The 27,468-nt window shown below is 45.0% G+C and overlaps 1 protein-coding gene across 1 annotated transcript in view; it reads left to right on the top strand.

Moving 5' to 3' along the window:
• Positions 1 to 27,468, top strand: part of EFCAB8 (EF-hand calcium binding domain 8) — a 65,419-nt gene that overhangs the window by 26,195 nt on the left and 11,756 nt on the right. The window contains exons 12-21 of the mRNA XM_087958973.1: positions 547 to 684; positions 1,539 to 1,634; positions 3,407 to 3,634; positions 5,840 to 5,910; positions 6,939 to 7,146; positions 10,068 to 10,298; positions 13,567 to 13,707; positions 16,654 to 16,875; positions 19,973 to 20,094; positions 21,670 to 21,875. Of these exons, the coding sequence (XP_087815099.1) occupies positions 547 to 684; positions 1,539 to 1,634; positions 3,407 to 3,634; positions 5,840 to 5,910; positions 6,939 to 7,146; positions 10,068 to 10,298; positions 13,567 to 13,707; positions 16,654 to 16,875; positions 19,973 to 20,094; positions 21,670 to 21,875 (1,663 nt within the window). The remainder of the gene's footprint in view (positions 1 to 546; positions 685 to 1,538; positions 1,635 to 3,406; positions 3,635 to 5,839; positions 5,911 to 6,938; positions 7,147 to 10,067; positions 10,299 to 13,566; positions 13,708 to 16,653; positions 16,876 to 19,972; positions 20,095 to 21,669; positions 21,876 to 27,468) is intronic.

Below are 27,468 nucleotides of genomic sequence, written 5' to 3'. Positions count from 1 at the left end.
TTGTGCTTTCAAGTCTGAAATTCCTTCTCCTGCCCTGTCAAGTTAACCACTTCAGTTTGGCTTGTTTGGAGTTTAAGTTACAGTTTGTGTGTACCTTGTTTTGGACTGAATTTTCTACAGTCAAAGGCTGTTCCTGGGAGTTTTTCTCCAGCCGAAGGTAACCTGGACATTGGGGGCAAAGTTGGAGATAATGAGGGGACTCTTCTTGATTATTTGACTGTGTTGCCTTTGTGCCACGCCCCTTTGGGTCATCACACTGACAGTCGCAAAAGGGGGATGACGTGGCCCCCGTCATAAGTGTAAGTCAGTTGCCAGACGGCTGAATGTTGATCAAGAGATCGCGGGGATGCCGCAACTATTGTAAGTGTGAAAAAGTCACTTTTTCCCCTGGTGCCATTGTAACTTTGAGCGGTCACTAAAAGGAACTGTTTGTCCATCGAGGAATCCCTGCACGAGATTCTTGGCTTGTGATCCCGGCTGGAGAACTGGATCCGGCCTTTCCCTGCTGCTGCGTCCCTGTCAGCTCTTCTCTTCTCCCCTCTCCAGAATATCCGCGTCTGGGATCTACTGGATCACTTCTGCCTGCAGTCGATCCACGGCCGGAACGTCCCGCTGGGCAACTGCCCCATCTCCTCCGTTTACTACCACCGGCATCAAAATATCTTGATCTGCGCCACTTACAAGGTGAGGACTTGGCTGGACGGGGAGAAGGCTGGCCTGTTGGTCTGAGTTGGTCACAGGAAGCCACCAGGAAGAAGCCCTGCAGACGCTAAACAGGGCAAGCCACCTGAGTATACATTGGCAGCAAGCCCCACTCCCTACTGGCTTGGATGATATTATCTAGCTGGGTCATGAAATGTCTGCAAGAAAACCACCAAATTCAGAGAGCCCCAAGGACCCCACACTCCTCCTCCTCCTCCTCTTCCTCCTCCTCCTCCTCTCTGCAAACCCCACTCCCCTCTAGCACTGATGATGTTCCCTAGTTCGGTCATGAAACGTCTTCAAGAAAACAACCAGGCTCAGAGAGTACCAAGGACTCCACAGTTCTCCTCTCCTCCTCCTCCTCCCTCCTCCTCCTCCTCCTCCTCCTCCTCCTCCTCCTCCTCCTCCTCCTCCTCCTCCTCCTCCTCCTCCTCCTTCTCCTCCAAGCCCACTCCCTTCTAGCACAGATTATGTTCCCTAGTTCGGTCATGAAACGTCTGCAAGAAAACAACCAGGCTCAGAGAGTACCAAGGACTTCACAGTTCTCCTCCTCCTCCTCCTCCTCCTCCTCCTCCTCCTCCTCCTCCTCCTCCTCCTCCTCCTCCTCCTCCTCCTCCTCCTCCTCCTCCTCCTCCTCCTCCTCCTCTCTGCAAACCCCACTCCTCTCTAGCACTGATGATGTTACCTAGTTCGATCACAAAACGTCTGCCAGAAAACCACCAAGCTCAGAGAGCACCAAGGACCCCAAAATTCTCTCCTCCCCCTCCTTCTCCTCTCTCATTTGATTGGGTCTCGCTGTCTCTTCAGCCTGACACCTGGTCCCATTTTAACTCCAGATTGGCTTATTCTTTGGTGCTGAATTCACTGAGACGGAAATGAAGACCCAGGAGCCTCTGCTGTGTTGTGCCCTCTACAACAAGATCTTCAAACAGGTGACAAATTGTGGGGGAGATGTGCAGGCTGGGGGCGAGGGGAGGTTGAACTGAAAGTGATCTTTTAAGGTGTTCTGACCCACTCCCCTTTCCAACAAATCAAACACAATCCAAAAGGAACAGAAACCTTGTCATGCTTTTGCAAAATAATTAGCTGTGATAAGCACAAGCCTCGCCAAACTGTGCTGAGACTTGCCAAAAGAGAACAGACAAGAAATAATTTGCAGTACAAGAATCTTCAAAGACAAACTCAGGATACTGGAATGTCCACGAGGCTGGAGTTTCAAAACGTCTTTGCTTCCTGCAAAGTACATTCGTTTCACAGCTGGCTTTTATCTTCTTGAAGGAGGGGCCATTACCTTGCAGCCTTACTCCTGAGTCGCCCATGCTGTTGTAGCTGGTTTTTTCCTGCGAGCAGCCCTGCGCGCATGCGCACTTAGCACAGGCTCCTCGGGAACCTCCTCATTGCTGCTGCCAGCCCCCACAATCTCTGAAGGTAGCAGTCTCTCCCTGATGGTCCTGGCCCCACATCTGAGTCCTCGCTCTCCTCAGCCGTCCACACCTGCTGCCGGCTAACCACAACAAAGGGAAGCAAAGGTGTCCTGAAAACATGAGCCTTGTTGGATGTGCATGTACATTCCTCTTGAGCACAGGTCTCAGTTCAGTTTGGGGCCAAGTCAGTCACCCTAAAAACTTATGTTTGCTATTCGAGGGGGTGAATTGTTCCATCCAGCCCACTTTTTCAAGCAAAGCAGATTTTGAAATGTAGAATCGAACAACATGAAGGCGTGTCCCACAGGTGCTTTCCCCACCTTCTTGGTTTTTTTTCCCTTGGTTTTCCTTCTTTGAAAACATTTCACTTCTCATCCAAGGAGTGTCATGCCCCTGTCGGAGTCTGAATCCGAGGAGGAAGATGAGCAGCTGACAGGGAGTGGGAGTGGGGCTCCGTTGGCTGTGGAGGAAACTGGGGAAGGGCAAAGTCCGGCTGGGCAGAGCAGGGAAGAGGTAGAACAAGGGAGAGGGAGTTCAGAGGAAGATCCAGGCCCACCCCCTCTTCATCCTAGGGCACGCAGGGAGGAATGGAGAAGGGAGCAACGTGGATTGCCTGGCTTATGGGGGAGGAAAGGGCCCTGATTCCCTTCCTTAGCCACAGTTGGGAAGAGAGTTTAAAAGAGATGCATGCTGTTTGCGACATCTTCTGGGAACAAACGTGACTTTATCTTGTGTTGACTTTGATTATCTGTGTTTCTGGCATCTTCCCAACCGTGTTGAGTTATTGCCGTGCCTTCACATCTGGAATTCTTGCTCCTGCCCTGCCAAACTAATTATCTCAGTTTGGCTTGATTGGACTTAAAGTTACAGTTTTTGTTGACCATGTTTTGGACTTGAGTCTCTGCAGCCAAAGGCTGTTCCTGGGAGAGTTTTTCTCCAGCCCAGAAGGTAACCAGGACATTGGGGGCAAAGTTGGAGCTAATAAAGGGATTCCAACTGATTCTCTGACTGCGTTGCCTTTGTGCCATGCCACTTTGGGTCATCACAGACATTTTGCTTCTCATACAAGGAGCTTCTTCAGCTCTGATTGGATGGTGAGGAAGGCAAGGATTTCATCCACCATTCAGTCAGAACTGAAGAAGCTTCTTGGATGGCAGCCATGTCTTGGATGATGGAGAATCTCCATAAACAACAGAATCAGAAGGGACCTTTGTGGTCTTCTAGACCAACCCCAACTGAGTCAATGGACTCAACTGATTTTTTGGAAATTTCCCTCACAGGCAGTCAGCGGCTATTACAATGGGCTGGTCACTGTTTCGGATGTCATGACAGGGCAGAAGATTATGGAGTTTTCCACCACCTCAGACCAAGCCCTGGAGATGACCGCCATGATCTTTGATCCACCAGAACGGCGACTCATCACCGCCCTGAAAAACGGGATGATCAAACTGTGGAACTTCAACAATGGGGCTTGCCTGATGGAGATTCCCATTGAGGAGAAGACGGAGGTGGGTGGAAGGAACAAAGATGGTCTAGTATGATCCAAGATCTCAAAGGTGCTTTTTTTTTTTTCCCCAAGAGGGAACTGGACTTTCTTGTTTCTTCTTTTGAAGACATTTCACTTCTCAGTCCAAGAAGCTTCTTCAGCTCTGACTGGATAGTGGGGAAGGGAAGGATTTATGCTCCTTGCGGACAGCTAGTCATTTGCATCCTTTTAGAGGGTCATTGAGGCCACTTGAAGGTTTATCTGTGTCCTCAGGGTCACCTGAGTGGTGAAAATGGTTCCTGTAGTCTGCAATTTTCCTTCTGGAAATCCATTCCTACTCCCACCCCATTCCAAGGATATTCATCCTAAATTGTACAATAGCTAAAACTCTGTAGAGATTCTCCGTCATCCAGGTCATGGTTGCCCCAAAGGTGCCTTTTCAGGAGGCAACTAGACTTTCTTTGAAGATGTTTTGCTTCTCATCCAAGAGGTTCTTCAGTTCTGACAGGATGGTGGAGAATGGAAGGATTTATACTCCTTGTAGACAGAGCTGGTCATTTGCATCCTTTTTGAGGGTCCTTGAGGCCACTTGCTCCTTCCAACAGCTGTGTCCTTCTGTGTCCTCAGGGTCACCTGAGTGGTGCAAATGCGTGTGGAGCCTTCTTGGAATTGCTGAAAGGAGCTGTAGATTGGAGATAGATGACACTGTATCCCTCCCCCTCTGTTGAGGGAGGGCTGTTTAATTTGGACATCGATGGTGTCAACCCTGAAGCTGAGCTGGGTGAAGCCATCTTGGAGCTTCAGTGCTGCCACACTGGAACTGAGGGCATAGGGAGGTGGGGATTAGAGATGGTTGGGGCTGTGTGGTCAAAGCAAAATGCTTTCTCTTGGGAATCAAGGTCATGGCTCACGCCTGGCTGGAGGAAGGAGGAGTGAGGTCATCTGACCAGCAGATGCTGCCTTGATTGGGCCAAGTGACTGATTGGGGTGGGGGGGAAACCTTTCACTCTTCATTAGGTGAAAACCGTGGGACTCTTCCGTGTCAGTTTCCACCCAGATATATGTGCCAATATGATATTTCCAATAAAACAATTTTTTGAAGAAACTACCTGCCTCGGAGTTTTTGCTTGTGATGGATATATTACTTGGAACCCTGACGGATGGCCTCTTTGACCCATCTTTCAATCCTCTCTGACCAACATGAGGACATGCTATCTTCCAAAGTGTGGCCTTTGGGTTCTAAATACAAATGGACAGCCGAATCTTGTCCTAATGCATTTGTTCTCCTGTGTTGTGCCATGCGTTTGTGAAGTGCCTGTTTTGTTTCCCCGGTGCTCAGATCTGCACAGGGCTCACTGCATTGTACTGCGTATAGCACGTTGCTCGGTTTGTGTCTGGGTGTTTTATCCTTGGGATACACAGTACAATGCAGTGAGACGTGTGCAGATTTGAAGAAGGCTCCACACGTCCGTTTGCACCACTCAGGGGACTCCGAGGACACAGACCAATCTCCAAGTGGCCTCAACGACCCTCTAAAAGGATGCAAATGACCAGCTGCCTTGCAAGGAGTAGAAATCCTTCCCTTCCCCACCATCCAGTCAAAACTGAAGAAGCTTCTTGGATGAGAAGCAAAACGTCTTCAAAGAAAAAAACCAGAAAGTCCAGTTGCCTCTTGGAAAAAAAAAAAAGCACTTTTGGGACAACCATGACTTGGATGATGGAGAATCGCCAGGTTTCTGTTCACCTCTTCCAACTATAACTACTTTCTCCAGACAATTTTCCTGCACGACATGGGCAAAATAAGTGAGACAGTTTTGTGATTTTGCCTTCTGGACGTATCCAATCCCTTCTTAAAAACCTCCAGGGACGGCGCGCCCACGACTTCTGGTGGCAAGCAGTTCCACAGGTTAATTGTCCTCACTGTTAGGAAGTTTCTCCTTAGTTTCAGGTTGCTTCTCTCCTGGATGAGTTTCCATCCGTTGTTTCTTGTTCTGACTTCAGATGCTTTGGACAATAAATTGACCTCTTCCTTTTTAAGACAGGACTGGACAACCAGTGGGATGAAATGGTGTAGGGTCTCTTGCATGAGCATGGGGGGTGGGGGGGTTGGACTAGAAGACCTCCAAGTTCCCTTTCCGCTCTATTCTGCTTCATTGATGGGTGGTCCATGAAGATCGCTTCCTACCCTCCTTCCTCCTCCTTCTCTTTTCATCTCTTTCCAATATAGACCAACTGCATCTTTTACATGAACCACAGGATTTTTATCACAGATTGGACCAAGAGAGTGACGTGGTACCGGTAAGTCAAAACCAACTTGTTTTCAGATGGGGAGGGAAGAAATAGTGAGGAGGAGAAGGACGGTTGGGTGGGGTGATATGGCCTCTGCTTCCCTCCCACCAGAGCTCCTTCGGTCAAATAATCCAGGAACGGGGGGAGGGGAAGAAGCCACCCAGCTAGGGTCACCCTAAAATGCAGAACTTGGCTTTAGTGGGTTTCAGGATTTCTGAGAAGAACTGAGAATCTCCTGTTCTTTGGACCCTGGAGATGATTTTTTCCTGACCCAGAAAAGACCAACAGAAGACAGTATTTCTGAGAATTCAGTTTGATGCTATCTGAACTTGGTCGTTTTCTTGCAGATGTTCCATGACCGACTAAATAGCTTCTTCAATGCTAGAAGGGAGGTTGTTTGTAGAGAGGAGGAGGAGGAGGAGGAGGAGGAGGAGCAAGAAGATTGTGGGGTCCTTGGTGCTCTCTGAGCTTGATGGTTTTCTTGCAGACGTTCCATAACCCAACTAGGACTAGAAGGGAAGGGAGTTGTAGAGAGGAGGAAGAGGAGGAGGTAGAAGAGAAGGTGGTGGAGGAGGAGGAGGTGGAGAAGGAGGAAGGGGAGGAGGAGAATGACTGTGGGGTTCCTGGTACTCTCTGAGCTGGGTGGTTTTCTTGCAGACGTTCCATAACCCAACTAGGTAACATCATCAGGACTAGAAGGAAGGGGAGTTGTAGAGAGGAGGAGGTAGAAGAGGAGGAGATGGAAGTAGAGGAGGAGGAGGAGGACTATGAGGTCCCTGGTAGTCTCTGAGCTTGGTGGTTTTCTTGCAGGTGTTTCATAACCCAACTAAGGGGTAACATCAGGGCTAGGAGGGAGTGGGATTTGTGCAGAGGAGGAGGAGAAAGATGAAGACTTGGTGGAGGGTAGAAACGGAGAAGAATGGTTGGGTTGGGTGGCTCTTTTGTCTTCCTCTTGGTGGGGAGGAGAAGAGAGGCATGGTCCTTCCCCCCTTTTTTTTAGCTCAGTGGGGATGAGGGGGTTTCATCTTTCTCGGCAGAGACTCCAAAGATGAAAACAACGTGATTGAATGCAAGCACTGGAAGTCCTACCACTCGGAGGACATCCTCTCCATGGACGGATACGCCAATAAGCTTCTGGTCACTTCCTCCAGCAACGGAGACATTGTCCTCTGGTACGTCAACTCTGGGCAAGCCTTCTGCCGGTTCAACGCATCCGAGAGTCCGCTGGCACTCGTTCCCAAACGGGTAGGTGCAGAGAGCTTTCATGGCGGGGGTCCTTGGGCCCCTGCCCAAGAGATAGACTTCCACTGCTACACCATCAAGTGACCTCTGCCTCCAGGACACAGTGGAAGCCAATAGGGTGGGGTGTTCTTAGTTCAGGTTTGACAAATGGCAGCCCAATCTCTTCTTGAAAGTCTCAACTGATGGCGCTCCCACAACTTCTGAAGGCAACTTCCGTTCCATGGGTTGATTGTTCTCCCTGTCAGGAAATTCTTCCTTATTTCCAGGTTGAATCTCTCCTTGTTCAGTTTCCATCCATTATTCCTTGTCTGGCCTTTGGGTGCTTTGGAAAATAGCTTGACCCCTTCCTCCTCTCTGGGGCAGCCCCTCAAATATTGGAAGATGCTCTCCTGTCTCCCCTGGTCCTTCTCTTCCCTAGACTAGCCAGTTCCTGCAACCGTTCTTCATATGTTTCAGCCTCCCTTGATCTTGACTGTATCCCTCTGTTAATACAATTTAGGATTGCATTGGCTTTTTTGGCTGCTGCTGCACACGGCTGGCTCATATTTAGCTGGTTGTGCTCTAAGACTCCAAGATCCCTCTCACAGTCACTGCTATTGAGCCTGGTTTCACCCAGTCTGTATGTGCACTTCTGGTTTTTCTTGCCTAAGTGTAGGACTTTACTCTTCTCTACATTGAATTTCATTTTGTTAGATAGGGCCCAGTGTTCTCGTCTGTCAAGATCCATCTGGATCTTCAGCCTATCTTCTTGGGTGTTAGCTATTCCTGCCAGCTTAGTATCATCTGCAAATTTGGTAAGTTCCCCTTCTATTCCATCACCTAAGTCATTAATGAAGCTATTGAAGAGTCCTGGGCCTAAGACGGAACCTTTTAAGTCTTCAAAATAATCTTTGCCAAGCCTAATTGGTATTGTTTGGAACAAATATAAAATTCTGGGTAAAATATTCATCTTGATTGTTGAAGTTCTGCTTATTAATGACAGTTGTAGGTTTTCCCATTTCTTCAGATCAAGTGCTACCTGATGTTTGAGCTTAATATAGTTATTCTCTTTCAATGTAGTACATCTTGACGTCAAATATATCCCCAAATACTTAACCTTATTCGTGACTTGAATTTTCAATAGGTCTGCCAGTTCTTCTCTTTGTCTTAATAACATGTTCTTTGTCAGAATCTTTGTTTTATCTTTATTTATTTTCAAACCAGCCATCTCACCGTACGTCTCTATCTTTTCCAATAGTTTTAAAGCTGTCTCTAGAGGATCTTCCAAAATGAAAACCAAATCATCCGCAAAGGCTTGTAGTTTAAATTCCTCCTTTTTGATTTTCATTCCTTTTATATTTTGGTCCTCTCTAATATTTCTATTCAACACTTTTCTATTCAAAGTCAATACAAATAGCAAAGGTGATAATGGGCATCCTTGTCTTGTGCCTTTTCTTATGTTAATAGAGTCTGTAAATTCTCCCTCTATCATTACTTTTGCCGTTTGCTTATAGTATATGGCTTCTATTGCTTGAATAAATTTTCTGGCAAAACCCATCTGTTCCAGTAGTAGTAACATAAATCTCCAGTTCACATTATCAAATGCCTTTTGGGCATCTAGAAATATCAAAGCCATTTGTTTTTCAGGATGCGCCTCATAATATTCCAAAGTATCCAGAATTACTCTCATATTGTCTTTGATTTGTCTCTTTGGCAGAAATCCATTCTGATCAGGATGAATAAAATTATTTAAGTATTTTTTAAGCCTTTCTGCCAAAATTGAAGCAAAGATTTTATAATCTGCATTCAATAAAGAAATAGGTCTATAATTCTTGATTTGTAATGGATCGGCCCCTTCTTTTGGGATAAGTGTAATGTAAGCTTCTGACCATGTTTTAGGTATCTTCTTATTTGACATAACTTCATTCATGACTTCTAGCAATGGAATGCTCAGCGATTCTTGTAGTGTTTTATAAAATTCTGCCGGAAGCCCATCTGGACCTGGTGCTTTTCCTTGTGGCACCCCACTGCTTACTTCCCTCCATGTAGACCCATTAAGGACTACTCGTTGAGTACAGTTTGCCAGCCAGTTGCGAGTCCATCTAGTGGTGGTGCTATCTATTCCACTTTTTTCTAGCTTCTAGATTGAACTGTGGGGTCTCTGAGCTTGGTGGTTTTCATGCAGACTCTTCATCACCCAACCAGGGAATGTCATCATACATAACACATTCCTCTTACATTTGATATCAAATTTGATATGTCCTGATAATCATTACTAATACTTCACACATTTCCATTAACTATCAAATCTTAATCACTATGTAACTTGCAATACTCTACTAATCTTCTCGTTGGATTATAACTATCTATTAATTAATAATAAATTCATAATTTTTGAATAGTAAATAAAAAGATATAGTGAATATAATAATAATAATATAGAAGAAAAGAATATTTAACACCTTTGTTATTCTTATATATTTCATAAAGACAGCTGCTTATAATTTGTTTCTAGGTTCATTTACGTGTTTTCCCTTTACGGACTACCCAGTTGTACCATTTGTCCCATATCCTATAATAATCTGTGTCCTCCTTCCCATTGATTTTGAGTGTGAGGCACCAGTAAAAGCACAGTTAAAAGCAGAATGAAGAGCAAGCTTAAACTTTGTAGGTTCAACATTAAAATAAAAGATTTACAAGGTTCCCAAATGGCAGCCATCTTACTGTAGGGAGGCAGCCGTGGTCAGCCTGGTCATAAGTCTTCTTTGGTCAGGGCCATCACAACAATGAACAAATGGTCATAACCCAAGGACTACCCCCAATTAAGGCATCCAGTGTAGAAATAATGACTGAATGTCTAGTGCGAAGAAGGCTGTTGCGTCAAATACCTTTTCTGCAGCTTTTATAGGGTCTTGAAAATGAAACAGTCCCATTTCTCAACTTAGGAGTTTGCCATGCGTGCAGAGCCGCCTCCCCAGAGTGGTGAGGTCAAGAAGGTGGAGATCCACCCGAGTGAGAATGAGAAGAAGTACTGGGCTTACCCAAGGAGAGAGATTACCTCAAAGTCTGATCACCCTATGAGACCCACCAGCGCGAAAATCCTTGCCACGTCTTCTGCGGGTTCCACCAAGCGTCCTTCTTCAGCTGTACTTGGGAGCCGGACTACGAAACCTCAGGTAATGGATGGTCTTGGAAGATCGATGGAGATGGAGGGAGGGTGGGTGGAAGGACTTGGTGTTCTGACCCAAACCTTGTTTCAAGGAAACAAACACCAAACGGAGGTAACAGCAAAACCTGTTAATGTTTCTTTATGAATTCTGTTCCTGCCCGGTTAAAAGGCTGTTTCAAACTCATTGTCTCTGATAAGAACGAGCCTTGCCAAGGTGGTGCAAGGCTGCCAAGAACACGAGATAAAGTTGCCAAGAAATAGTTCAAACACAAAGAGTCTGCAAACACCAACCAAGAAAGTCCAAGCGTCCACAAGGCTTGAGTGCAAAAACTTCTTTGCTTCCAGCTGGCTTTAATCTCTTAAGGGAGGGGCCATTACCTTGCAGCCTTACTCTCGAGTCGCCCATGCTGCTGTAGCTGCTCTTTCTTGTGAGCAGCTCTGTGCGCACATGCGCACAAGCTCCTCAGGGGCCTCCTCATCACTGCTGCCAGCCTCCACCATCTCCAAACTGACGATCAACAGCTGATCATCGGAGCGAACTGACGATCAACAGCTGATCACTGGAGCGAACTGACGATCAACCCAGCTGATAGTCGGAGCAAACTGACTATGAACAGCTGATCGTTGAAGCAAACTGATGATCAACAGCTGATCATCGGAGCGAACTGACGATCAACAGCTGATCGCTGGAGCGAACTGCCGATCAACCCAGCTGATAGTCAGAGCAAACTGACTATGAACAGCTGATCGTCGAAGCAAACTGACAATCAACAGCTGATCATTGGAGCGAACTGACGATCAACAGCTGATCGCTGGAGTGAACTGACGATCAACCCAGCTGATAGTCGGAGCAAACCGATTATGAACAGCTGATCGTTGAAGCAAACTGACGATCAACAGCTGATCATTGGAGCGAACTGACGATCAACAGCTGATCGCTGGAGTGAACTGACGATCAACCCAGCCGAGTCGGAGCAAACTGACTATGAACAGCTGATCGTCGAAGCAAACTGATGTTCAACAGCTGATCGTCGGAGCAAACTGGTTCACTCACAGATGATCTTTGGAGCTACCAGTTCAGCCGAACCAGTCCGAACTGGTAGAATACCACCACTGCTGCTTGTATAACAATTGGTGTGGTGACCGCGCGTGTGTGAATATCTTCCAGAAAAAACTTATCTGCTATGTTACTGCTGGTGAGAAGCGGCAATCTGCTCTACCATGCAAATCAGTTGAGAGGATATAGGTAAGTACGGTGCAGCGGTGGACAGGTGGGCCCACATGATCAACACAGCGAACCGGTTCACTGCCAGCTGATCATCAGAGCTGGGGTGTCAGTGTTCCAGAAAGCCTCCACTTCAACAAATAACTCTGAGACAGACATGTTCTCAAAGTTTCCTTTTATTAGAGTAGTAGTAAACCGACACATCTGGGAAATCCCGCATCTGAAAGTTCTGGGTTTCCCTCCAATAAGTAAGAAATTACAAATCCACCCTTTGCACCCATCATCGCATCACATGCCCCAATCACCATCAATCCGAACTTGGGACGTCCACTCACCCAGGTGCAGAAATGACACGACCTTGACTGAGAAGAAGAATGCTATCATGTCTAACCACATACACTCCAAGGAATCCACCCCTCCCATTTTCCCAGGCTCAAGAATGTGGCAGCGCGGAAGCTTCTGATGCTAATATGGCTTCCAAAACTGACATAGGGATTTGCCCGAACCGGTCCAAACTGGTAGAAATGCCAGCCCTGGACGTGACCTTGCTGGGCTGCTGGCTGATGTTAAAACCAGGGGACCCATGGAGAGCTCTTGCGGTGGTTCCTGGAATTGTGTTCAGCTTTTCTCAACGTTGGCCGTTGTGGGTGGGTTGGTGGTTTCTCCTTCCTGGAATGTGGGCCTGAATCTTTTCCAACAGTTTGGATGTGCATAATATATCGAGCAATGAATTAACCCGACTGCAGACACAGTAAAAAAAAAAAACTTCGTCGTCTTCTCCCCTTCCTAAATTGGACAGGGATTCTCTTTCCAAGCACAATCCTTACAGACTAGACTAGAGAACAGAACAATAGAATAGGTTATAGAATAGAATAGAGAATAGGAATGAATAGAGTAGAACAGAACAGAACGGAATGAAATTGAATAAGAAATTAGACTAGACTAGACTAGAATTCAGAACAGAATAGATTGCAGGAAAACGGAATAGAATAGAAGAAAACAGAACAGAATAGATTACAGAACAGAACTGGAGAATAGAATAACAGAATAGATTACAAAATAGAATATAATACAAAACAATAAATTACAGAATAAAGTAGAATAGATCAACAGAACAGTACAACAGAATAGATGAAAATAGAAAAGAATACAGAATAGAATAATTACCAAACAATATAGAATACAAAACAGAATAGATTACACAATAAAATAGAATACTGTAGATTACAGAACAGGACAACGTATTAGAACAGAACAGAACTGAATAGAATACATTACAAAATAGAATAGAATTACTAATCAACAAGCAGGTTGCAAAGGGTATCTTGAATTATGGTCTCTTCAGTCCATGGAGTAGACATGGAGGCTGAGAAGAGCAACGGATGGTCTTTGAAGTAGAGGAGGGGTGTGATGCTGGGTGTGACTTGGGGTGCTGACAAAGGCAACTGGATTTTCTTGGGCTTTTTTCCCTTGAAAACACTTCGTTTCTCATTCAAGAAGCTTCTTCAGTTCTGCCTGGATGGAGGGGAATGGAAGGATTTATATTCTTTGTAATCCTCTGGTCGTTAGTACTCTCTCTGAGAATCATTGAGGCCACTTGGGTATAGGATTCAGAAACCCCTGAGTGGCCTCAATCAGAGGTGGTATTCAGCAGGTTCTGACTGGTTCTGGAGAACCGACAGAGGAAATTTTGAGTAGTTCAGAGAACCGACAAATCCCACCTCTGACTAGAGATTTTACAGTATCCTTCCCCTGCCACGCCCACCAAGCCACGCCCACAGAATCGGTAGTAAAAAAAAAATTGAATCCCACCACTGGCCTCAATGACTCAGAAAGAGTAGTAACGACTAGAGGACTGCAAAGGATACTGTATAAATCTTTCCATTTCTTCACCATTCCGTCAGAACTGAAGAAGCTTCTTGGATGAGAAGCGAAATGTCTTCAAAGAAAAAAACCAGAAAGTCTTGGGGGAAAAAAAAAGCACCTTTGGGACAACTGTGACCTGGATGATGGAGAATCTCCATAAACCTCGGATCTCGTGTCTTGACAGGCGGCTTGGAGCTCCAAGAGCAAAATGAAGAGTAGCAGCGTTCTCCATCATTCCCTTCCCGTGGTTGAGAGCTCCTTCTTGAGGAAGGGCAGCCTGTCGTGGCAAGAAGAGATCAAGGCTTCCCAACGATCGGTAGAGAAGGTCAGTTTTCAAATGAGGGTCTCTTCCTGTTCGGTCCTAGGCCTCCCCCCAAAAGTACTAAGTCAATTCTGAGTCCTGGCAAAAACCTCTTTTATTGCATTAATGTGAATTTATTTCATTCACAGTCAGCCAGCAGCTTGGCAAACAGCCTTGCGAAGGTAGACTAATGAGCTCAGACCTTTATCAATCCTGGAATGCTGCCCGGTAAATAGTTCCACGCTCAGTGCTGGCAGGGAAGGGCTGGGTTGCACACACAAATCTTCATGAGGCTGGAATGAACCGATGAATGAATGAGCAAGTTGTTTCCTGCAAAGTCCCCCTCCCCTTTTTGCTCCTCTTTTAATCCTGATGGGAGGGGCCGTTCATTATCCACCTGTGGCCTTACTCCCACGTCGACCTTGAGTTCTTAACTGTGCCTTCCTTTGGGCAGCTCCATGCATGTGCAGGCTGGGAACCGGTTCCAGAAGCTCCCCCGCCTCGTTGCTGTCCAAGCCTGAAGGCAGCTGAGGACTGCCGGCCTGCCCTGGCCCCATCTCTGCCTCTGACGCAGAGCCCTCGTCCCGAGCCTTCCTCAGCCTCCAGGACTGGCCCAGGTTCCTTCCCAACCTCCTCACTACTGTCCGACTCTGCTGCCCGCTCCGCCAGCCACTGGTGGGCCACAACACTTCCATCCATAGAGTAGATGGGGAGGCCGAGACAAGCAATGGATAGTTTTTGAAGAAGGGGAGGGGACACGTGTGTGTGTTTGTGTGTTGTGTGTGTGTGTGTGTGTGTGTGTGTGATACTGGGTGCGACCTTTTTTTTTTTAACCATGGGTTTAGAAGCCTACGGAAGGATGGGTGAGCCATAAACCACAGCAAAGTTCTTGGCCTGGTGTGCTTTTTGCTAAAATAGCACCTGAGCTGAAAAGGTAGATTAATGTACCTTTATTAATGCATAGGTAAGAAGATAGATCTCCCATAGATAGGTTTCAAGGTGAGACGATCCTTATTGTCTTTTAAATGATCCCATAATCCCTTGTATCTGGGTGGAGTTGGGGCAACTGAATGGAGCTGCGCGTTTTACTGGCCGGATGCCCTTCCCTGTTGCCGATGGAGAGTTGTATTCAGCAGATAAATTCTCATTCTGCTCAGAGAGAGAAATATCTGCCGCTACCCAGGATTGAACTCACAGCCTCCTGATTGTGAGGCGAGAGCTCCGCCTCTAGGCCACTGCCCCACTGTGGAACGTGTTCTTCCATTGGCCAACATCACTTGAGTCATCCAGCGTCGAGAGAACATGCCCAGAAACTGCACGTATGCCATGTAACAATTCCTATCGGCCCATAGTTTGCTTAGCATGATCTTGTAAATACCTGGTTGCAAATCCAGGAGGCGTGTTTCCCACATTACAATGAGTTGAATAACCCGAGAACTCATCTCTCAGGTTCAACAAGATCAACTTAATGGGAAGTTCTCAGCTCTGGCTGCTTGGAACCACTTCTTGTCGGAATTCCTCCTCCTTAGTTAGCTAGAACCGTTCATCAAAGGTGCCTCCTCGTTACTGAAAACACTTACTCGAAGTGGCCCTTCTCCTGTTCTCATTCAATCTTCTCAGCTTATTCTACCAGGTCCTCACAGAGTAGTTGACCCTTTGAGTGCTACAGGGGTCTTTTGGTTAGTTGCACACAGAATGCTGGACACTGGATGGAAATATGTCAGCACGGATGATGTTACCTAGTTTGGTAATGAAACGTCTGCAAGAAAACCATCAAGCTCAGAGAGCACCACGCACTGCACAGTTATCTCCTCCTCCTCTCCCCCTCTCTCCTCCCCTCCTCCTCCTCCTCCTCCCTCCTCCTCCTCCTCCTCTCCTCCTCCTCCTCCTCCTCCTCCTCCTCCTCCTCCTCCTCCTCCTCCTCCTCCAATCCCACTCCCTCCCAGCACTGATGACATTACCTAGTTGGGTAATGAAACGTCTGCAAGAAAACCACCAAGCTCAGAGAGCACCAAGGACCCCACAGTCCATCTTCCTCTCCTTCCTCCTCCCCTCCTCCTCGTTTCCTCCTTCTCTTCTCCTTTTCCTTCTCTTCCTCTCCTTCTCTTTCTCCTCCTCCCCCTTCCTATTTCCCCCTCCTCCCTCCTCCTTTTCATCTTCTTCTTTGCAAACCCTACTCCCTTCTGATGATGTCACCTAGTTGGGTAATGAAACGTCTGCAAGAAAACCACCAAGCTCAGAAAGCACCAAGAAAGCACTTCTTCTTTTCCTCTCCTTCTCCTTCTCCTTTTCTTCCTCTCCTCCTCTTCCTCCTCCTCCTTCCCCTCCCCTTCCTCCCTTCTCCTTTTTCTCTTCTTTAAAAGACCCCCCTCCCTTCTGATGATGTTACCTAGTCTGGGTCATGAAATATGTACAAGAAGACTATCGAGCTCAGAGAATACCAAGGACCACACACAGCCTTCCTCTCCCCCTCCTCCTCCTCCTGGCTGGCTGGGGAATTCTGGGAGTTGACGTCCACACCTCTTGAAGGGACCAGCTGTGAAAAACACCGATTTATCCCAAGTCCCGACTGATGATTCCATCTCCGAAGGATATTCTAGGCATAAAAATGATCAGCACCTCAAAACCTCTTTCATTTGCGAGCCAGAAGAAACCAGCACCTCCTGATGAACCCTGAAAAATCCAGATTTTTGACATCCCAAAGCAGCAAAATTCAAATCTGGCCATCTTGGTGCTCTCTGAGCTTGGTAGTTTTCTTGCAGACATTTCATGACCCAACTAGGGAACATCATCAAGGCTAGCAGGTGGTTTGGAACCTAGTTGGGTCATGAAATATTTGCAAGCGGAACGAAAGCCACCAAGCTCAGAGAGGACTCCAGAACCAGGGGAGAGTCTGAGAAAATGAGGGGCAACCATGGGGCCGCGAAGACGTCTCTGTGATCTTCAGCTGTCCTATTTCCACCTCTCCAGGTTCTCTTCCTGAAGACTCGTGACCGGAAGCCCAACGTGGCCATTTTGCTCACCAGTTGCATGGATGGCTTCCTTTATGCCTGGTCGGTGGAAAATAAAGGAGGGATGTTGGGCAAATTCCGAGCGAGCCACGGCCATGGCAGGGACTCCATGGTCTGCACCATGTCCACCGATGACAAAGAGTTGATCCTCTTAACTGGAGATTCCTTGGGTTACATCAAGGTCAGTATCATCTTCTTCTTCTTCTTCTTCTTCTTCTTCTTCTTCTTCTTCTTCTTCTTCTTCTTCTTCTTCTTCTTCTTCTTCTTCTTCTTCTTCTTCTTCTTCTTCTTCTTCTTCTTCTTCTTCTTCTTCTTCCTCGTCCTCTGTCCTCTTCCTCTTCCCCTTCCCCTTCTTCTCCTCCTCCTCCCTCCTCCTCTTCCTTCCTCCTCTTCTCCTTCTCTTCTCTTCCTCTCCTCCTTCTCCTTCTCCCTTCCTCCTCCTCCACCTCCTCTTCTCCTTTTCCTTCTTTTCTCTCTTTCTCTTCCTTCTCGTCCTTCTACTTCTTCCTCCCCCTCCCCTCCCCTTCTCTGTTCTTCCCCCTTCTCTCCTTCTCTTCCTCCTGTCTCTATCTTCTTTCCTTTTTCTTCTCTTCTCTTCCTCTCCTCCTTCTCCTTCTCCCTTCCTCCTCCTCCACCTCCTCTTCTCCTTTTCCTTCTTTTCTCTTCCTCTCTTCCTTCTCCTCATTCTACTTTTCCTCTCCTCCTCCTCCCCTCCTCCTCCCCCTCCTCCGTTCTTCCTCCTTCTCTCCTTCTCCTTCTCTTTCTCCTCCTCCTCCTCATGTCTCTATCTTCTTTCCTTTTCCTTCTCTTTCTCCTTCCCCTTTTCCCCTTCTCCCCCACCCCGCATCCTTTATGTTTGAAGAACATGAAAGAGGGACTCAGTGTAAAAAATTCCTCCCCGCACTTTAATTAAACCGTCCCTGCAGGGGAGACACCCTGTGAAGTTTCACCTTGCCGGTTTGCACTCCTTTTATTTCCTTGGGAAAGTGGGCCATAAATCTGCCCCAGCATGAATAAAGAAAAGGGTGTTATGTAAAGCTTCCAATTTTCTTCTCCCAACCTGCCAACCCATATGAGTAAATACTGGGCACTGTTGTGAGAAAAGCCAATATATCTCAATTTATTTGTCACTCTTCCAAGGCAGTCTGGAAATGGATGACTATAATGTATTTTTAGGACAAGGTGGTATCATCTATGCATTATTTTTACAGACAAGCGTTGATGGATTGCCGAAGTAGATTGAAAAGACACATTATTCCGGCCAACTAAGCCATCAATTTCAATTCTCCCAAAGTCAGAACTGGTCAGGATTGAGAATCAAGAGACAAGAGCAAAGCAGTTCTAGCTAGTCCTTGACTTACGACCACGGCCAACTCCCAAATTTCCTTTTTGCTAAGCAAGAAAGCTCTTAAGGGAGCCTGGTCTCATTTTACGACCGCAGTCGTTAAGCGAATAACGGGGGCTGTTCACTGAACCTGGCTTCCCCATGGACTTTGCTTGTCAGAAGTTCGCAAAAGGGGATCAAGGCACGGCAACCGTCATAAATACAGTTGCCGAGCATCCGAATTTGGATCACGCAAACTCAGGGATGCGGTAATGGTCGTAAGTGTGAAAAACAGTCGTAAGTAACTTCTTTCATCGCCATGGTAACCTCAAATGGCCACTAAACGAGTGATTATAAGCCAAGGACCCCCTGTATAATCCTAAAACCATTCCTTGGATCTTGACTTTCTCAAGCTGGACCCGGAATTGAGTTGGTTTCGACACAGTGCCAAGGATGTGAGCCAGTGGTGGGATTCAAATATTTTCGCCACCGGTTCAGTGGGTGTGGCTTGGTGGGCGCACTTTGCACGCAGGCACACACTTGGTGTGCACGCACGCACCAAACCCACCCTTTGCACAGGCGCACGGGTGTTCTAACTCGCCTCCTGCAATCCTGGACGATCCTGGTTGCTTTCAAACAGCTGCCGTGCGGCGCTATTTTGTGCCACGCGAAGCAGCGGCGCTTCCAATTCAGCGGGATAAAGGTGAGTAGCGGCTGGGCCCAACAGCGGAACGGCGGAGATAACTGGTTGAGTCTGTTAGTGTTAGGGGATTAACCCCTAGCAGAGTATTGCAGCAGTAGTCAAGCCAGGCAGCCAAACGAGAGTGGAAGGGCCCCAGAGTATACACACACTGAACACAAACACTGTTTGTAGTTTAAATAGTTTTTAATCCATTTAGAGTTTAAAGCATTGTCATTCAGTCCATTTGTCATTCACTATATTTCCATCCAGTAAGACTCACTATTACAGTCCAAGTTAAGAGTCTTACAATATCTTTATCAGCCGATAAAGATATCTTCTCCTCCTCCGTGCCTCTCTCCAGAGAAACAAACGCTGGATATTCAGCAAGACGCTCAAACAGTAGAACAGTTGAATTCCGCAGTAAATCAGCAAACAGTAGCAGACAGGATCATCTCGGTCACAGGCACAGTACAAACAGTATTCACAGTTAGTCACAGTAAGTCACAGGTAGTCACAGTAAGCTTTCCAGCTTCTAATGCTTCCTTATATTGTAACTTCTAACCGCACCCTTAATCGGCTAATTGCCTGCAACATTGTGCTTAAAGTGATAAGCACTTAAATCATGATATCTAAGTTTTATATATTTATTCACCCAAACCATATTTGGTATCAATGTTATACCTAACAGAGTCTCCGCTGCTCATCGCTGCTCCTGGCTCGGCCCGAACCGGGCCGAACCAGTGGAATACCACCACTGATGTGAGCCCTGTACCTTGGGGAAACAAAACAGCCGCTTCGCAAACGCATGGCGCACCATAGGAGAACAAATGCACCAGGATGAGATTCAGCCGCCCACCTGCATTTAGAACTCAAAAGTCCACTCTTTGGAAGACAGCAAAGTCTATAACTTGGACAGGGAGGACCGCTGGTTTGGAAGAGGGGTCCAAGAGGCCATTTAATGTCCAAATTGAACAGCCCCTCTCTCATTATTTTTATTTTATTTATTTATTTATTTATTTGATTTGCCAATTGTTTACAAGATAATAAGTATAAGTGTATACATAGTTGTGAATACATGAGATGGGTACATATAAGAAAAATAAAAGAATAGAGAAACATCGTCTATCTCCAGTCTACAACACGGTCCTTTCAGCAGCTCCAAGAAGGATTTGAATTCATGGCTAGGAAAACGCCTGGGAAAACGTCAGGAAGGGCAAAACTGGCCAGACGTGAATGTAGCTCCCTGGAATGTTCTTTTTTTTTCTTTTCCAGATCTGGGACATCATGGATTACTGCACAGGGCCCGAAGTACAAGATTCCAAATTGGATCTGGCTGAGGATTTTCAGCCCGAGAGGAACTCCTTCCGTGACTTAATCCCGGATTACTGCAGAATTGCTTCGACTTTCTCAGAAGACAGAGCGATCGAGCAGGTTAGCAGAATAGCACAGTTGGGAGGGACCTTGGAGGTCTTCTAGTCCAACCCCCTGCTCAAGCAGCGGGCTCTTACACCATTTCAAACCAATGTTTGTCCAATCTCTTCTTGAAAACCTCCAGTGATGGAGCGCCCACAACTTCTGGTGGCAAGCAGTTCCACTGGTTAATTGTCCTCACTGTTAGGAAATTTCTCCTTAGTTCTAGATTGCTTTCTCTCCTCGTTGAGTTTCCACCCATTGCTTCTTGTCCTGCCTTCTGGTGCTTTGGAGAATAGCTTGACTCCCTCTTCTTTGGGGCAACCCCTCAAACATGCTATCATGTCACCCCTAGACTTTCTTTTCGTTAAACTAGCCATGCCCAATTCCTGCAACTGTTCTTGATATGTTTTAGCCTTCAGTCTCCTAAATTAGAATAGAATAGAGCTGGAAGGGACCTTGAAGGTCTTCTAGTCCAGCCCCCTGCCCCTCACTATTTCAGATAAGTGACTGTCTAGTAGCCTCTTCTTGAAAGCCTCCCGTGATGGAGAGCCCATGATTTCTGAAGGCAAATCATTCCACTGGTTAATTGTCCTCACTGTCAGGAAAACGAGAATTACATGACCACGGCGACACTGCAACAGGCATAAGTACATGTCAGTTGCCAAGCCTCTGATCTCTGACCATGTGACCACGGGGATGCTGCAATGGTCGTAAGCGTGAAAAACCATCAGAAGCCACTTTTTTTTTAGCACCGTTGGCATCTTCCAACAGCCACTAAGAGAACCGTTGTATGTTGAGGATGGATCTGTATTGACGATGATTGCATCATCTCATTTTTTCTCTCTCTTCGTCCAAGGTTTTTGTGGACAGTTCTGCTTTCCTGCTGTGATGATCTGGGGCGTGGCACAAAGGCAACCCAGCCAGAGAATAAGTAGAGGTCCCTTTATTAGCTCCAACTTTGCCCCTAATGTCCCGGTTACCTTCTGGTCTAGAGAAAAACTCTCCCAGGAACCTGCAACAGCCTTTGGCTGCAGATATTCCAATGCAAAATAGTGTAAACAGAAAACCTTAAACTATAAATCCAACAAAGGAAGATAAGGTAATAAATACGGCAGGGCAAGATAAGGAGTTCCAGAAGTGAAGTAACACAGCAGTAAATCCAACCAGTTATGAGGATGCCAGGAACTCAGATAACAGCAGCCAACATTAGATAAACCCAACGTTTGTTCCCGACAAACACCCCTCCCAACTGCCTCTCCTTTAAACTTCCTCCCCAGGTGTGCCTTGTGAAGGGAATCAGGGCCCTTTCCTCCTTCATAAGCCACACAACCCATGTTGCTCCCTTCTCTATTCCTCCCTGCACACGTGAAGAGAGGATGGGCCTTGGTCTTCCTCTGAACACCATCTCCTTTGTTCTACCTCTTCCCTTCTCTGCCCAACCTGACTTTGCCCTTCCCCAGATTCCTCCACAGCCAATGGAGCCACACTCCCACTCCCTGCTGGCTCTTCATCTTCCTCCTTGGATTCAGACTCTGACAGGGGTGGGTGGGAATGACACCCACGCGGCATTCTGGCCTCTCTCTTTCTTTGCAGGAATATGAAGGCTGGGTCACCACCCTAATCCCTCCGGTCTGCCTGAGTTCTTGGAGGGGTCACCTGAAAAATGTGATCAGCCTCAGATACGTGGAAAAATTCAAAGCTGTCCTCACAGCCAGCCAAGATGGCACCATTAAACTCTGGCTCTTGACCGGCAGACACATCGGTAAGGCATCTTCATGGGCCTTGCATGGGAAACGGGAGAGCTAGTTCAGGGTGGGCCAAGGGGATGAGAAGTGAACCTTTTTTTTCTCTCTCTCACAAAGACGCATTCTCTGAGCTGATATATCTTGGCTGGGTTGGTGTTAGTAGGTCCTCTACCTATCAATAAATGTGTTATATATTGCTGATCATGTTATCTAGTTGTTTCTTCTTCTTTCTTCTTCTTCTTCTTCTTCTTCTTCTTCTTCTTCTTCTTCTTCTTCTTCTTCTTCTTCTTCTTCTTCTTCTTCTTCTTCTTCTTCTTCTTCTTCTTCTTCTTCTTCTTCTTCTTCTTCTCTTCATCTCCTCTTCCTCCTCCTCCTCCTCCTCCTCCTCCTCCTCCTCCTCCTCCTCCTCCTCCTCCTCCTCTCCTCCTCCTCCTCCTCTTCCTCCTCCTCCTCCATCCCTTAGTTGGGTCATGAAATATCTGCAAGAAAACCGCCAAGCTCAGAGACCACCAAGGACCCCATGGTCTATCCCTGAGCTTACAAATCTCCCCTTCTCTCCCTCTTACCTATCTGCAGCAGATAATTGTAGCATTTTCACCAAGAAAAATAGGAATTCTGCAGCTTTTGTAAGTGACGTAAATCAAGAAAACATGCCTGCATTTATTTCGGTTGCAAAGGCTGGGGCTTTGCTGTGCTTCTCAGGCAAGGGGGTCTCCATGCTGGCTGACGAAGCGTGGGAGCTGAAGCCCACAAGTCTTAAAATGGCCAAATTTGGAGACCCCTGTTCTGAGGAAGGGTGGAAACATCTTCAAAGCGTTGGGGAAGTATTCAGACTAAAATCAAAGGTTTTTTTGTTTTTTTGGAAAATTTTTATTTGGGGTTTTACAAAACAAAAACATAATACAAATAAAACATCTTTTTTTGAAAATAGCATGGTCCCGGGTTACACTTCTTCATACAGACACAAACTCAATTTCATGCTCATTTTTGTGTTCTATTCCATATCTTATTATGGTTTTACATTTTCTACATAGTTATCCCCCTCTTTTAATTTTCTCAACTTTATTTTGATTATCTCATCTCAATTCAAATCATTATACTTATACTTTTGTCTGTCCTGTTTCAATTTCATATTATCTTTTCTCATTAAACAAATTTTCCCCTGTAGTTACTAATTGGAGTATGACACCTTTATATCTTTTAATTTTATCCATTCAAACTCTTATTTAAGCTTCAATGTATACTTTTAAGATTATAACATTCAATATAATACATAACTTCCAATTGAATTCTGCTTGGTACATTCTTAAAATACACACTATATTCTTAAAAAAGATTATATATATATATTTTTTTCTTAAGTTTTCGTAGTACCACATCTATGGCATTTGGCTTTGTTAGGGTATTTTCCACGTCATTGTAGTTGTTCTTTTAAAGTTGTAGCAACGTTTCAGCAGAATCTCATCTGCCATCATCAGGCTTCTGTATTGTGTCCGTCAGAGTCAGACTTTTACAGTGGTTTCAGATTTAAATTTGGGGCAGCCTATTGCTGTGCCAGAAGGGTTTTTTCTTCATCCTGATTGGTTGGAGTCTTGGTCTGTGTTTATTGGTCTCGGAGTTTGCTGTGTTCTGCTTGATTGGTGTCTCTAATATCTTCTGTCTGTTTTTGGCTCTTTTTTGTATCTTGATTGGCTGGCAGCATTGTGTTACTTTATTGGAGGCCTTTGTTTTGCAGCTTGGCTGAAGCCAAGCTGCACTAAAGGCCTCCATTAAAGTAACACAATGCTGCCAGCCAATCAAGATACAAAAAGAGCCAAAAACAGACAGAAGATATTAGAGACACCAATCAAGCAGAACACAGCAAACTCCGAGACAAACACAGACCAAGACTCTCAACCAATCAGGATGAAGAAAAACCATTCTGGCACAGCAATAGCTGCCCCAAATTTAAATCTGAAACCACTGTAAAAGTCTGACTCACAGACGGACACAATACAGAAGCCTGATGATGGCAGATGAGATTCTGCTGAAACGTTGTTACAACTTTAAAAGAACAACTACAATGACGTGAAAATACCCGAACAAAGCCAAATGCCATATATATATATATATATACACACACACACACACACACACACACACACACACACACACATATAGATTAGATAGATAGATAGATAGATAGATAGATAGATAGATAGATAGATAGATCGATAGATCGGTAGATCGATAGATAGATAGATCGATCTTTGGTTATTTGGGTTTTCTCCCGCGTAAGATTGGAAGTATCTAGGCAACGTTTCGATGAAGTCTCATTCATCATCTTCAGGCTTGTGTCTTCAGCTCTGTGCTTCTCAGAGTGATGTGAGCTTGCAGCTGCTTCTTCCTTTTAACTGCTTGTGGGGGTGTGACTTGATTGGGTGGGGGCTTGGCTGTGTTCTGATTGGGTGGGGGTGTGTTCTCATTGGTTGGGGGTTTGGCTGTGTTCTGATTGGTTGGGGGGTTGGCCGTGTTCTGATTGGCTGGAGGTGTCTTCTGTTCAGGTGGGGGCTTGGTTGTGCTCAGGTTAGTTGAAATACGAAGCCAAAAATTGGGATGTATTTCGACAGTAAAAATGAATATTTTGCCAAAACTATTGTTCCTGTTTCAGACAGTGCCAGTCAAGTTGGAAAAGAACTTTTTTGTAGAATTAAACAAATGTATATCTAAATTTATATGGCAGAAGAAAAAACCCAGAGTGAAATATAAATTATTACAGGATGCCAAAAAAAGAGGAGGATTTGGCCTTCCAGATTTTGAATTATATTATGATGCTGCTATAGTAAACTGGCTTAAGGATTCGGTTAAATTAGAAAATGGAAGGTTATTAGTATTAGAAGGTTTTGATCTCCAACTTGGCTGGCACGCCTTCATGTGGGATGGAAAGTTTAAACAACTTTCATATTTCCAAAGGCACCATGTACGAAATGTGTTGTTCAATATCTGGGGAAAGATTTAAAAAAAACCACTACCCAAAGGTTCCATTGTGGCTATCTACATTGGAAGCAGTCACATATCCAAATCTATTGGATTATGAAAATATTGTCAGGTATAAAGATTTATTATATGATACTGGAGAGCTTAAAAATAGGAACCAAATACAAATTCAAGGAAAGGAGATAGCATGGTGGCCCTTTGCACAAATACAAACCCATTATAAAAAAGATGGAGAACAATTTGGCTTTAATATGATCCCACAAGAATGAGATAAAATATGGCTAGGAGAGGAAAAGAAAACAATTAGTAAAACATATAAATATCTTTTGGATTACAAATTAGAAGAAGAAACAGTCACAGAATCCGTGATAATTTGGGCTAAAAACGTGGGTCATAGTATTGAATTAGATAAGTGGGAACACATCTGGCAAACAAATTACAAATTAACCATGTCAGTCTCGTATAAAGAAAACCTATATAAAATGGTTCATCGCTGGCACCTACCTCCTGCGAGACTGGCTGAGATGTTCCCCAACCTACCACCCAACTGTTGGAAATGTAACTACGCACAAGGAACATATTTTCCCATGTGGTGGACTTGCCCATGTGCTCAGAAGTTTTGGAGAAATATTAGAAATTGGATTTTAAATATAACAAAACAAAATTTAAAACTTGAACCTGAAACCTTTCTGCTAAGTATGATAGATTTAAACATGGAGAAAAAAAATCAATATTTAATTTTGCACATCATAACTGTGGCCAGAATAACCTATGCACAAAACTGGAAACTGTCTTCCATTCCTTCAGAGGATATGGTATTTAAAAAAATACATTTATGTGCTGAGATGGATAGCCTAACCAAATTGTTAAAAAATAAACAAGATAGTGACTATTATGAAATATGGAACATTTGGTATGATTGGTTGAAGAAAAGGTAATATTTGATATTTGGATAAGTTATGGAAATGACAGAAGACGTGCATTTAATTATAAACTATATAGAGAAATTAAAACATTAAAAGAACAAAGGAGTTATTGTAACAAGGCAGATCACGTCAATGATAAAGATAAAGAAAAAAAAATTAACCATTGCTCAATATACGCTGTAAAATCTATATATGTATATGTGTTGATTTGTCTGTTTTAAATGTATGTCAAATAAATGTTTTTTTTTCTAGAATAAAAAAAAAAATTAAAAAAAAATACGAAGCCAAAAGAACCTCTCCCTTCTTGTGCATCTTCTTTGTACTTTTTAAGTTCCTTTTTCAGTTCTTTTAAAAGTGGTGCCATTTTAAACACTTTTAAACAACCACCCAATTGATTTTAGTCATTTAAATGCAATAACCAAAAATCTAAAAATCACCAAGTAATCCAAATAATCCAAAGCTGTTTCTTCTTGCTTCTTTTTTCCACTTTCTCTTCCTGGGCTTCTATTATTTTCTTGCCAAGTTTCAGTTAAAATGTATCTTTTAGAAATCTTGTTGAGGTTTCACTGTAAATTCCTTTTAGTTCCAGACAGTCTCCTCCATTTTTCCAGATCCTGCCCTTTTATTCTTTTTCTCTCCTTTCCTGCTTTTAAAAGCTTTTAAGTATCCAGAAATCTTTATTATCCCTTTGACATTTTATTTTCAGCTTAAATGCCTATTGATGTCAAAGTAGATTTTTTTTTTCAATTTCTTGCTTATGTCTCTTAGCTGTCAGTATAGGGAAGGGAAGAGAAAAAAAACCCAAATCCTTTCCCTTCCCCCTCTCCTTCGCTGCTTCAAAATCTTCTTTGGGAACAATGTTATTTTTTTTGTAGTTTAAATTCCAGGGTACCTTACGTTGTTGCTTTTGCAGTTTAACCCAGTCAACCAAGACTTTCTCTTCTTATCTTCCTCCTGCACATTCTTTTCCAGTCGAGTTCTTCTTTGAGGTGGCCATTTCTGACCACTGCTGCAACTGCCTTCGGGAAACGGAGTAATGGCCAGCTGAGCAGGAGAGATATGGCTCTCCTCAACCCTGCTGGTGGTCTCCCCCCTCTTCACCATCTCTATGGGGTGGCTTAGCCCCAAAACCAGCCAGCTCAGGGCGCTCCGGCGGCGAGCACGGATCGAAACTGCGCACGATCGCGGTTTCGGTCTGTCAGCGAAGGAACTCAAACCGAAAGTCAAAAGGTTTTGTTTTGAAGATGCTTCTGGGTTGTTATTGTCGGGTGTGGGACATCAACAGGAAGCTGTGATGCTAGAATTCTGTTCTGGATGTCCACTTAAGTTTGTTTATATCATTGGTATCTAACACCAGATAAGTTATCTTGCTTGGACGGGGGGGTTGGACTAGATGACCTACAAGGTCCCTTCCAATTGTGTTAATTTGTATCTACACCTGGTGTCAAATGAATGTTGGAAGTACCATGTTTCCCCTAGAATAAGATCCTGTCTCATATTTTTTTTTGCCACCAAAAAAGGACCAGGTCTTATTTTGGGGGGGATGTCATCCACCGACTAAACTCACTTGTGTGCGTCACTCCCAGCCTCCTTTCCACTGTCAGAGGCCTTCAGGAACTTCTTCCTCTGCGGCCAGCAAGGCTTTCCTGAAGGCCTCTGCAGCTGATAAGAGAGCTCAGGATCGATCCTGAGCTTTGTTCTCAGTTCC

This window comes from Notechis scutatus, chromosome 3, assembly GCF_049901735.1.
Source record: "Notechis scutatus isolate UNSWTSFEM ecotype Mainland chromosome 3, rNotScu1.2, whole genome shotgun sequence".
Taxonomy (NCBI): domain Eukaryota; kingdom Metazoa; phylum Chordata; class Lepidosauria; order Squamata; family Elapidae; genus Notechis; species Notechis scutatus.
The sequence above is the reverse complement of the archived record's forward strand: the minus strand, read 5'-3'. Positions and strand labels throughout refer to the sequence as shown.